This window comes from Anabrus simplex, chromosome 3 (assembly GCF_040414725.1).
Source record: "Anabrus simplex isolate iqAnaSimp1 chromosome 3, ASM4041472v1, whole genome shotgun sequence".
NCBI lineage: Eukaryota > Metazoa > Arthropoda > Insecta > Orthoptera > Tettigoniidae > Anabrus > Anabrus simplex.
In genome coordinates, this window is record NC_090267.1 from 158,797,759 (window position 1) to 158,810,892 (window position 13,134).

Below are 13,134 nucleotides of genomic sequence, written 5' to 3' on the forward strand. Positions count from 1 at the left end.
CATAGCAAAATCATTACAGAATTGAATCAATTAATAATAATAATAATAATTACAATAATAGTAGTAATATTACAGATGCAACAATAATAATAATAATAATAATAATAATAATAATAATAATAATAATAATAATAATAATAATAATAATCTTCTCTTTGGTTAAAAGCTACAAGAGACCGAGCTCGATAGCTGCAGTCGCGTAAGTGCAGCCAGTATCCAGTATTCGGGAGATAGTAGGTTCGAACCCCACTGTCGGCAGCCCTGAAAATGGCTTTCCGTGGTTTCCCATTTTCACACCAGGCAAATGCTGGGGCTGTACCTTAATTAAGGCCACGGCTGCTTCCTTCACACTCCTAGCCCTTCCCTATCCCATCGTCGCCATAAGACCTATCTGTGTCGGTGTGACGTAAAGCAACTAGCAAAAAAAAAAAGCTACAAGACTGGAAGCTTGTGGCTTAATGAAGTACAGAAGGACTTGGATTCGGCTGGGATTTCAGACTTTTATATAGGAGATCGTTCCAAATTTTGTGCTATGGTACAGTCTTGGACACCACCACCTAGAGTCCCTAGAAGTCGGAAGCCCCTTTCGCAGGAGAGAAAGGAGAAATTATCAGCAGGGCTCAAGAGATATTGGGAACGAAGAAGAGCATCGAGAAAGAACTAGTCATCAGCGCTCCTTAGTGAACTTAAATCAATAATAATAATAATAATAATAATACAAATGAATGCTTGTAACAGGATTTGAACCGTTACAGTGCTCGTGGGAAGCTCTAGTTTCTCTTGGGGTAAGCAACTTTCTGTGTTACATACATCGCATGGAGCTAGTAATAATAATAATAATAATAATAATAATAATAATAATAATAATAATAATAATAATAATAATGATGATGAACTGTATGAACACCAGGAGGACATCGTCACGTCTATAAGGAAAAGGCGCCTGACCTTTTATGGACACTTGGCCCGTCTGGATTCCGAAAGACTCACCAACAGGATATTCACAGTAACAGGAAGAGGCAAGGCTTCTAAGAACAAATGGATATCCCACTGGGACAAACTCATGACCGACTACTGTTCCGTCAAGCCATCCGACAGGAGTTTTCCCAACGTCCCTTACAGGTAAGAAGACTACAGGAAGTAAGTGGACAGAGGAGAGAAAGCTGGCTCATAGTCAGCAAATGAAAGAGTATTGGAAGAAGAAGAAAGCAAGAACTTTACCGAAGAGTAGATACGAGCCCTGTGGTCCTCAGTAGGCCTAAGTGACTAATAATAATAATAATAATAATAATAATAATAATAATAATAATAGGGAGAGATTTATTAAAGAAATAAATCATCCGTCCTCCAATGAGGGTGACCATTTGGATCCGGAATACAGATTCAATTCAATGGAGTTTAAAAATATCAAGAAATGAAAATTTAATCGTTGAAGCTGTTATCTTCTATTTTCCCAGGGTTAGTGGGGGAGAAATGTCAATCACGTTCTCAGGTACAGATGGAAGTGAATGATTTGCAGAGAGTCCCTCAGTATCTGTATTACTATTTTTTCTAACTCGCAGAATGGAACTTTCAAGTTTTGTAGGAAGTTCGATGTCTGACTAGGGAGGGCGCCTCTTGCTCCGAATAGCAGGCCTCTAACAATCCACCGATCGATAGGTATTTTATGATATAGATGTTGATACCCATAGGGAACTTAAAATATTTGTCCTGAATGAGTAAATCATCTGATGGCCAGGCAGGCATCAATTTTTGGAAATGAGACATAGCTCTCATAGTGCATTGGCAATGCTGGTGGCTTCAAGTAGCCTATGCAGTGGCCTCCACGGTATGCACTAGCCTTGCGTCTTGGGAGGTGTGCTAAGTCCCAACTGACGAGCCCAACTTAGCACACAAGGGCGAAATGCAGGCAATCAAGAATGAGTTAGCTGGAAAATTTATAATGTCCAATAAGGGACCATTATATAGGTATTTTATACTTAGATGAAAGGTAAGGCAAGCATGGAACTTAAATAGCTTACTTTTCTAGGTCCACATCCCGAGCCTGATCCAGGTCCTTTTCAAAGCGAATGGTGGGATCTAAGACCATCGCTTTAATGTCTTCTCTGTTGATGGCTACAATGTCCGCCCTCCGATTAGAGTCATCGGTAGAGATGCAGTGAACCTCCTCGTGCACCTCCCATCCACGCTGTCTCAAGCCTGGAGCAATCGACGATCTTACACGGTGATGACGGTGATTGCGCATTAGTTCAGTGCTCCGGCAGAATCCCAACACATGGCCAAGGGTTTCTGTCTCGTTGCAGTCATTTTGGCAGCAACGGGTTGTGTTAAATGACCTACCGGGTACCGACCTGACTGTGGTGAGGTTGCACGTCATCTTCACTGCATTTATGTATTCGGAGGAGGACAGAGGTGATTTATGAGTCATCCAGGAGTTTGCTTTTAGGCAGTCTGAATATAACACTACTCCTTTTCCTTTATGTGGTAGCTGACACCACAACTGAAAGGATCGATTTCTCATAATTTCGCGTAGTTTTCTTTCGTCAATCTTTGGGGAGAGACTTTCCTTTTTTAATATCAAGTCTGTGGAGTGCTGTATCTTGTTCTTCAGGTAACTTCCTTACGTATGGTAGGTGAACGTCCTGAACATGGAGTAAGCTATTACAAATATTGTAATGCTGTATATTAGCTTCCCATTCTACGCAAATTATTCCCATCCCTCTGACTTTTCTGGCACTATAGAGCATCGAATTTGGAGTATCATCAGGCAGCATCATTATTTCTTTTACAGAACGTCTTATAATTTTGTCCAGATCTTTAAGAAAAGTGTGTGATAGTTGTCAGAGGGGCACATTGTAGTGGATAGATCAAACCCGGCCAAACAAACTCGTTAATAATCTTGATCTTTTGTTCTGGTTTTAGAAGTTTTATTTTTACCAGATCATTTAAGACAGAAGTTATTGTGCTTATTAGTTTGTCTGTCAAGGGAGATTTCATTGTTGAAGTCATTTCCTAAATACTTGATTAGTTCATTGTTTTTATCGATGGGATTATTGATCCTTCGACTGTAGTGACGTTTCCTTCAGTTAATTTTCCTTTCTTCAGGATTATAGATTTGCTTTTAAGAGGATGGGTATAAGTAAACTCTTTCAAGATTAAAATTGTGTACAACTTTTCAATACAAATATATATTTTTAGTGGTTAAATTCTACATGAATGAAACACGTCAGTTACCATTTTGCATTATGTTTGAAATCCTATCGTCCCAAATCTTCATAGGATTACTATTTTCAGTTTCATGATCAGCGACCATTGGGGCGTCTTCTGTCAACTGTAAGCATTCCCCAACATTCGTGTTACTAGCATATTGTGTTATGATTTTATTTCTCCTTTTCTCAGGATGAGCTTTTCCTATGTGATGATGATAATAATAATAATAATAATAATAATAATAATAATAATAATAATAATAATGACTTGAGGTATGAGTACTTTTCTTATGTAAATTCAATTAACTTAACCTTCAGTTTCATACTAGGCACAAAACTTTACCCATCAAGTTTATTAACCTAAAGGTTATAAAAGAAATGTCAATGATGGAGTAATATGTGTATTATGATCATCCGCAATCTGTACAAGGCAAGTTTTCTCCAACAGTTTTTGAATTTTTAACTTATCCATCAACCTTGTCCTCCATAATTCTGTTAATTTTTTTTTTTTTTTAATATACTCTGTTCAATGGAAACTCAGTTTTCTTCAGTGAAGGTTGTTTCTTTGCTTTTCATACTTAGTAGTTTGCTGCTATCTTCGACTAACTAGATCGATTATGTCTTTAATTTGAATATCAGTCCACTCTGTAGTGGAGCATTTTGCTATTGTGTTCTTAATTTAACTTTCAGCATCATGACTTTATTAACCTTATTTATGTTTAAGCATCAGGACTAGCACTATGTAAGGAAATTCTTAAAAATATCTTGTAAATTATGCTATTATTATTCATGTTTTAGTTTCAAGATTTAACAGTATGTAAGGAGATTCTCAAGTCATGTTTTAGTTTAAAGATTCAACAATATGTAAGAAGGCTCTCAAGTTTTGTAGATTATATTAATCACTATTTGTGTTCCAATTTTAAGATTAGGGTTTTATATAAATGTTCTCTTGATTATCTTTCAGTTCTTTTGATATAATAATAAATAGCTGTTAACTAAGTTAATCTTCAATTGAAATTCAGTCCATAAACGTCCTTCCTTCCACACTGTGTAGGGACCCTTCCGCTTTCCACATCCTTACATAAAATCAGCTTCATGGTCCGTATCGCACTTCAATAGATTCACAATTAAGTATTTATTTATTTTCCACCTAGTCGATACAATGATTGCTTAAGGCAATTTTTAATGGTCAAAAGTGGTACATGTTTCGTATATTATCAACATCTTCAGCCACATAACACTGTTTAGATGAAAAATATATAAAATTGACAAAGTAATGCTTTAGAGGAAGTGACCTTAAAATTAATTAATTTTAAGGTCACTTCCTCTAAAGCATTACTTTGTCAATTTTATATATTTTTCATCTAAACAGTGTTATGTGGCTGAAGATGTTGATAATATACGAAACATGTACCACTTTTGACCATTAAAAATTGCCTTAAGCAATCATTGTATCGACTAGGTGGAAAATAAATAAATACTTAATTGTGAATTCCACATCCTTATCGGTAGCTGTCGTTTTGGTCATTGATATTTTTATATTTTGTATTTTAATTAAACTTTTGTCTTATTTGTTGTTAATCTGTGCAAGGTTAAAATTCATATTACTTTTTTTTCAGTGTGCTAATATTGGACCTGCCGAGTATAACTATGATGAAACTATTAGTACTCTGCGTTATGCAAACCGAGCAAAGAACATCCAGAACAGAGCCAGAGTGAATGAGGATCCAAAAGATGCTCTTCTTCGTCAGTTTCAGCTTGAGATCGCTGAACTTCGTAAACAGTTGGAAGAAGTTGGAGGTATTCCAAGTCTGAGTGGTAAGTGTAGTTTTTGTTCTAGTAATTTGGGGCATGAAATATATAATATTGATTGTGGAATGAAACTTGTGTCCCTATACTGATTGGCTCACCTTCTATGTTCAAGATTTTGAAATTGAAGCATGACACAGTCATTCAGCATTTCAGAGTGTTTATTTCTGAGAGAGCTATGTCATATTTAAAAATATGTTACAGAACTCCCGTTTTTTAGAAAAATTCTGGCACCCCAGTGTCCCTTAAAATCTATGGCAGTTGCATTTACATTGTATACACCACATTACTAATAAATCCATCTTCTTGGCTGAATATTCAGCATACTGGCCTTCAGTTCAAAGGGTCCCAGATTCGATCTCTGCATGAACAGGGTATTTTAACTACTTATAGTTAATTTCTATGACTCGGGGACTGGATGTTTGTACCAACACACACCTCTTCATATTCATACACCACAGTACCAGCCGCCACAGAAACTGCAATAGTGAATACATCTATCCACATGGAGTTGGCATCGAGAAGAGCATCCAACCATAAAACCGGGCCAAGTCCACATGTGCAACACAGTTCAAACCTGCACCCCTACCAATGTGGGAAATGTGGTAAAAGAAGAACAATATTGCTAACAAAGTTTATACAATGGAATATATATGCTGAGCAGATTTTATAACCTTGCTTACAATGGCTTTAATGATTTATTTCATTATAGCAACAGAGATTGCATTTCGCTGCATAAATCTCTTAATTTTCAACTTGATCACCAGTAGTGTCATCTTGCAGAGCTTCATAATTAACATTCCCTTTGACTTGCCACTTGTAAGCTGGACAAAGTGAGCTTAATGACAGAATCAAGTCAGATTCACAACTAAGTATTTTTTATTTTTTCCACCTTGTCAATACATTAGTTGCGTAAGGCAACTTATTGGTTAACGCCCAAATTATTATTCTTGAATTCTTCTTTCAACAGCTAAGTGTATCGATTTATGCATCTTATGCATTATTCAAAACTTTTATAACAATTTTGACTTTTCCACATTTATAATGTCAAACCACTGTGTTTTCACGACTTTTTTACAATTTCTATGAACTATCAGATACATGTTGCCATTGATACTTTCACGGCCCATACTTGTACATGTTACAGGCTTTTGGGCTTATGCCGTGTCAAGAAAATAAGGTGAAATTCTTTACGTTTCCCAGAGAACTGTGCCCTGCATCATCAGAAGAAAATCTTGACTGTCCATGAGAAAGGCTTCTTAAACAAGAAGCAACTCGCGAATTTGGCTGATGATGACCTTAAAAAATAGGTCGAAACTAGTTCCAATAAATGTTTCTTCTGTAATGTGACCCACATTACTCGATTTTGTATTGAAAACGTGGAAATATTTTGCTCTTAATTTTTAATTTAATTGTAATCACAGTTGAATACGGACCATTCAAAAATGAAATTCATTTCTCTTATAATCATATTTTTGTCCAGTGGTAACTAAACATGGCATTTCTAGTGTATGACTTCCCTTAGGCTTCCAATGATGATATAATCAGAAACCTTGCACTTCAGGGCATTACTAACATGCAGAGGTTAAAGAGGCAAGTCAGTGATTAGCTGCTTGATACAGGTGCTTTTATCTTGACTTCTGACACCCAGTCACTGCCGGAATGAATCACAGACGTGATGTACCGTTTGACCGTTCATTTATACATTCCATACTTAATTGCCGGAAGTTTGGCCATACCTGATTGTGTTGTCATGGTTTGTCGACCTGTGCAATGTGCGGAAAGTGTGAGCATGCTGGTGTCGAGTGTACACCATTGCTAAGGTTGCGTCAACTGCAAGGCGTAAATACTCTTACCATATTTCACGGCATAATCGTCGCACTTTTTATACCAAAATTTTCTAAAAACATTGTAGGGTGCGACCATTATACGATGAATATTTAATACCAGTATTTGTATTACTCAAAAAATGTATTTATAACTAAATTGTATTTGATACAAATTTAAGATGCACGTAATACTCGCGTTTATACATCAAAATAATTAAAATAGTCTAAAACAAAATTCATAATTTTTCACAACAATTCGGCGAACGTTTTTCCAACCTGAAAATAAAAATTAACGTATTAAGTTAATTTGTCATTAATTTGAGTATTAAAGTTAAAATATTACACTTGCAAAAAATTATCGCTTTGTTGTGAAATGCGGACTTACCGGTACACAATTTATTCCAAATCTTCGGTGTCGCTATCGCAGGTTTCGCTATCTGATGCGCCGTCCTCGCCTCTGTTAATACCAGTATCAGATTCTTCGTCTCCCTGCCACACTGCGTCATCTTCGGAACCGTCTAGTGCATTCGAAATCCCAGTCCTTTTGAAGCTCTTGGAGACTAGTTCAGGTGGTATAAGATCCCACGAGCATAACAAGTCCAAGGGTGGACGCCTGATATTTCCGGCGGGCGTCAATTGCTGATCGCCGCTCATCATCCACTCGTTGTAAAATCGACGTAAGCGGTCTTTAAAGGGTTTATTAACACATACGTCTAGTGGCTGCAAAGCAGATGTTAGGCCACCAGGAATGACTATCTGCCGTGTCTTATTTGTAGTGAGAATTTGCTTCACTTCGTTCACGAGGTGACCTCGGAAACTATCTAAAACAAGCAGAGCTGGTTGTTTTAGTAGTGCACCAGGTCTTCTATTCCACACAGTTTTAACCCAATCCAGCATGAGTTCTACGTCCATCCAACCCTTTGGTTGCACTCGTACATGAATTCCACGGGGAAACTGTATATTCTTAGGCATCGTTTTCCTCTTGAAAATGATGTAAGGCGACAACTTTCTCCCGTCAGCTGTAATGGCTAGCATTGCCGTGCATCGCAACTTCTCACTACCGCTGGTTTTCATTAATACACTCCGTGATCCTTTTAGCGCAATAGTGCTGTTGCGAGGCATATCAAAAAAGATTGGAGTCTGATCGGCATTACCGATTTGAGAAAGCAAGTACGAAGTTTCCTTGCGCAAACGTATGACAAATCGGTGAAAATTTACAATCTTGTCCGTATAATCAGCAGGGAACTTTTGGCTTAGTGTTGTTCTCCTTCGCACTGACAGATTGTGTCGTCGCATGAACCCCTTAATCCACCCACGAGTCGCCTTAAACTGAGTTACCGGTATGTTGTGTTTGCGCGCTACCTCCTGTCCCTTAATTTGTAACATTTCATATGATACACTGCAGCCATTGTTACATATTTCACTGACGTACCTAAACACTTCTTCGTCAATTATAGGAAACTTCCCTGTTTTAGGACCTCTAAACGCGCGTCTAGAAGGGTTTGTGCTTTTTAGCTTGTTTTTTACTTTCCGCCAGTCACGCACCAACTTTTCACTCACAGAAAATTTTCTTTCTGCAGTTCTGTTCCCGTGCTGTTCAGCGAAGGCAATTATGCTTAGCTTGAAGCCCGCAGAATAGTTTCTATATTTACCCATAATCGCTTATAAATGCTTCACACGTTAATGTTTTGCGATATAAATGACTTTCCGTAATTGTTCACTATTAAAACAAATTATTTCTGCAAACACCCAAAACACAAATTAAAAACTTAAATTCTCACGCACACATGTCTACAGTAATCACGTAAATCTGAAACAAATGAATGCATCTGTGATCTGTCCATTCCAGAGCAGCCAATACTGTTAAGCAGCAAGGAAGCATGCAACAATTTATCAGTTTAGCTCGTTGGTTGCGACACACTACTGCGCTTGCGCAAAGCTCGCAAACCGGAGCTCTAGCTAGCGCGGTGTAGATCTACTGTATAGTTGACTGTATTCCGAGACGTCAGTAACAAACATTCATTTTTTTCAATTTCTTTTAAACATACGGTAATTAGGTTAATATTTCTTCCCAGTTATTGATGATTTTACATTACATTACTGACGAGTTTATAAAATAAAACTTTAATAGCATTGGATAATAATTATCTTGACTGCTTGGATAAAAGTTTTCATCCCATGCCCGGACACTTATGACGTAGTAGTAAGATAAGATTCTAGCGATGACAACTGAGACATCGTAAATAATTCGGCTGAATAATTCCGTGGAAATCTGCGTTATCGTCTTGGATTTCACTTCGTGCGCAATAACACAGGAGCCGGCCCCATGGTGTAGGGGTAGCGTGCTGCCTCTTACACGGAGGCCTCGGGTTCAATTCACGGCCGGGTCAGGGAATTTTACCTGTATCTGAGGGCTGGTTCGAGGTCCATTCAACCTACCTAGCCGGTATTTCCTGGCGACGTTGCCGATAAGCGATAACTTACAGCCTTACGTATTTCAAATGGGAACTCATAATATGTAGGTGGTTAATAAATAGTACACTGTCTCGCGACCACGTTGTCAAACTGCCGATAGTCTACCGGTAAGCCATGCGTCGTACATATACCGGTATTATTTATTTATACGTTGTGCAACATGTCGCAAACGTGACTGTGTTGCCAAATTGCCCATAAACCATACACGTATTTAAATTGCGCATTCATGTGCAACTTACGTTGCAGTTCCATTTACCTTTTAACCAGATTAGTGAACAAAATTTGGACGTGCGACGATTATGTAATTAAAGGTTTAAAGTCCGATTTTTGTATTGAAAATAAAGGATGCGACGATTACGCGGTGGCGACGATTATGCCATGAAATACGGTAAATATCCAAAGCCTCTCCCATGTTAAGGGAGGAGGAGAAGATCCAGGATATTAAAACTCTGGATAATCTTTCATATCCAGATGCCCGGAGGAAGTTTAAATCAATGCCTGCTCCAAAGCTCCCCATCTCCTTTGCTGAAAATGTTGCGAATGTGCAGATCACATCACCAAGATTCATTCCTACAATAAATAGTAAAAGAGAAAAAAAAACATCCACTGGCCACGAACAAACCATTGCTACAAAGAGTACGGATGGTTCCAAGGAGGTACCCGTACCTTCTGGGAAACCAGTAAGTGTGTCATCACTGATATCTTGCAGGAAAGTGCTCTTCCCAGGCACATTCAGCTGGGATGTCCTCCCCCACCAGGGCGGAAGGAAAGACTTTCTCAACTAGGGTTGGAAAGTTTTTCAGCTCCAGTGCCCAGGTCAAGAAGTGGGGGCAAACCATCTGCCAGCTCTCCTCCAAAGAACACAGAAACGGTAGGCAGTAGCGAGAGGCCACAATGTCCTCATTGTCAATCCATTTGTGGAGAACCCAGTTCTCCCAGGAAGAAGGCCCACCATTCCAAATCAGAGAGTTCACCATCTGTGGAGTGCTCGGTCACCAAGTCACCTTCTACTGAGGAGACAATGGAGATTGAACCGCTCATTATCGTGGATGGTGATGATGAAAACACAGACGACAATGATGGCGAAAAATGGCAGGTAGCTGGCCGAAAGGAGGACAAGCAATTGTCCTAATTTGCTTGTGCTACCTATCCACACAATGGCACTATATTTGTTGCCTAACTGAGTTACGTCAGTAGATATCTGTCAATGCAGCCACCATAGTCTGTCTACAGGAATCTGTTCTGAGACCTGAACATGATTATGTGAGGAATCTGTCTTTACTCCAAGGACGGAGTAGCTGCGATGGCAAGGCAACTGGGAACGTTTGTACTCTTGTCCATTTAGACGCCTTCATTGAAGAAATGGCGCTATTTACTCAGCTGGACACACTTGCAGTTCACGCTCCGTTCCTAGTAGTGTCAACAGAGTAAAACATCTAAAATGAAGATTAAAGCTCTGACTCTTTGGTGTTCTCTAAAAAGGTAGTAGAAGATTCAATAATGAAGAATAAAAATAGAGGCTAAAATATTCTCTTGTTGTTGTGAGTGTAATATATTATGTAATATTTTATGTTGGGTCTTCAGTGTAGAATACTTTTTTTAAATCATTATTTGAAAACCCAAATCAGTTTTTAATAACAATTTAAAAAGAAAATAAAGAAAAGAAAAACGAAATAGGAACAGAAACATTAAAGAAAAGAAATATTAGAAAAAAAGGTGAATAATTTGACAGCTGCTCACTGATTCTCTTCCTGCCTCAAAGCATATACACTCAAGTGTCGTTGACATCTGTATGAGTGCGAGCATATGATCGCTTCAGACAGCCTTTTCAGAGGGGAGTAGCGAAGAAAGGGAAGGAGTTACATTGGTGGGGACATTGTGCTTACAGCATATTTATGGCAAATTATTTGTTTTTAGTTGAGAATTGATTATTATTGTCTCACAAAATATTGGAATTTTCCAAAATTTTGTTAAGATTATAGTTTGGATTTTTTTATTTTGCCGAAATGAACATGCAAATTTTCTAGTATGTCTAACATTGATCCCTTATCAGCTACCTGAAGGATTTCTAGATCTCTGTTTAAAGAATTAAATGTGTGGTTGAATTCTGTTGTTTTCTGTATTGCTGAGGATCTATGTTTACCGGCATGGATATATTCTTTATAGCAGGTTAAGAAATTTCCACCTGTTTGTCCAATGTAACCTGCATCACATTGGGCACATTTCAGTTTATACATGCCTGATTGTGAATACTTATTATTGATGTTAAATTATGCATATTGTAAAGAAGTTAAGAATTATTGTTGCTAGTCTAAAAGCAATGTTCATTTTTTAAATATTTGCGAGTTGATATAACTTGCTGTTGTTGTAAGTGAAAGTGACAGTATTTTTTCCGACTTGGGCTCCTTAACGCACTCAACGCCAAACCCATATATACGTTAATGAATGACGTGCCTCGTCCGCCAAACCCGTATATATATGTTTTGGTGCAGTGTGTACTTCACGAATCTCATAAATGAACGGGATATAGTGTCATGCTTTGAAATTGCGTGGAAATGCTCAGAGAAGGTCTGTACGGCAGATATACCACTCCTTGTCGTGTGTTTTGAAAGCAATCTGGTGTTTTTCAGCTTCGTTGGATTTGAACATCTTTCCCGCTAACGTGTAGCCATCATGGTGTCTTGAAGTATACATTCATCTCTTGTTGACAAAGAAATTGAATGTTTCCTCACAAATAGTGATTCTGGAGAGCTATATTTTGATAATGAAGATGGAGAATATATAGGGGCGATATTGAACTACAAGAAAGTGCAAGATGAAGTACTAATGATGAATCTTATGCGAAATTGTCACCCCCTCCTCATATAAATTCTTTTTTTTCCCAAATGTTAATGATCTTGATAATACCAGTTCTTGGATCAAAAATTTCATATTATATCTCAGTAATAGTATCACCGAGCGGAGTAGCCATGCTACCGCTATGGAGCCAAGCTCTGCATTCAGCAGGCGAGTGACAGTTCCTATTCATAAGCCACAGCCGATTCCTTCCACTTCCTTACCCAGTTTCATTCACCATCATTCATTTCATATTCATTATTTTCTCAACTGAGGTTTGTGTCAGGCCATAAAAATATGCTGTAAAATATGTCACTTCATCCCCGACCCTGTATTGGGCTGTTGGGCTAAGGGCACAATATGCATTCCATTAATAGCATCAGTAAAAATTTATCTGTAAAAGTGCTTCTTCCTTTAAAAAAAAACTCAGCCCAGAGGGTTTGCCTGGTCATCAAAACTCGACAGTGAAAAGGTTAATTAGCGTAGTTCCAGGTTTGTTTTTGATTTTATTAATCATCTTGTCAACATAATTTCTGCTGTAACCATTGTTAACAGCTATGATATACAGTATATAGTGTTATCTACAGTTAATCATTATCCGAGAGAGGGATATTAACAGCTATAAAAAGATGCATTCTTATGGGTGTTAGGATGAAATGAATCTTTACTAATCACATTAATTTTCTGAGTGGGTTTCCTGTAAATATTGTATTTAAGAGAGTGGTTGCTTGTAGTAATTTTAAGATCTAAAAACTTGGAATCAAGTGTGAACTTAATTTGGGGGTTTAAACTATTAAGTTGTTAAAGTATCTTGTTACTGTTGGTGATACTTTTGTCGATGATGGCAAAAATATCGTCTACATATCTTGACAAATGTTGGATGCTAATAATTTTGTTAATTATTTCAGATTACTCCAAATTGACTATGAATATTTCAGCCAGGATTCCAGAAGTGAGGGAACCCATGGGGAGTTCCT

At 37.8% G+C, this 13,134-nt stretch overlaps 1 protein-coding gene across 1 annotated transcript in view; it reads left to right on the forward strand.

Annotated features, from left to right (window-relative positions):
- The window catches only part of Klp64D (kinesin-like protein 64D), a 186,785-nt gene that overhangs the window by 71,928 nt on the left and 101,723 nt on the right, over positions 1-13,134 (forward strand). Inside the window, exon 7 of the mRNA XM_067144246.2 lies at positions 4,829-5,027. Coding sequence (XP_067000347.1) covers positions 4,829-5,027 — 199 coding nt within the window. The remainder of the gene's footprint in view (positions 1-4,828; positions 5,028-13,134) is intronic.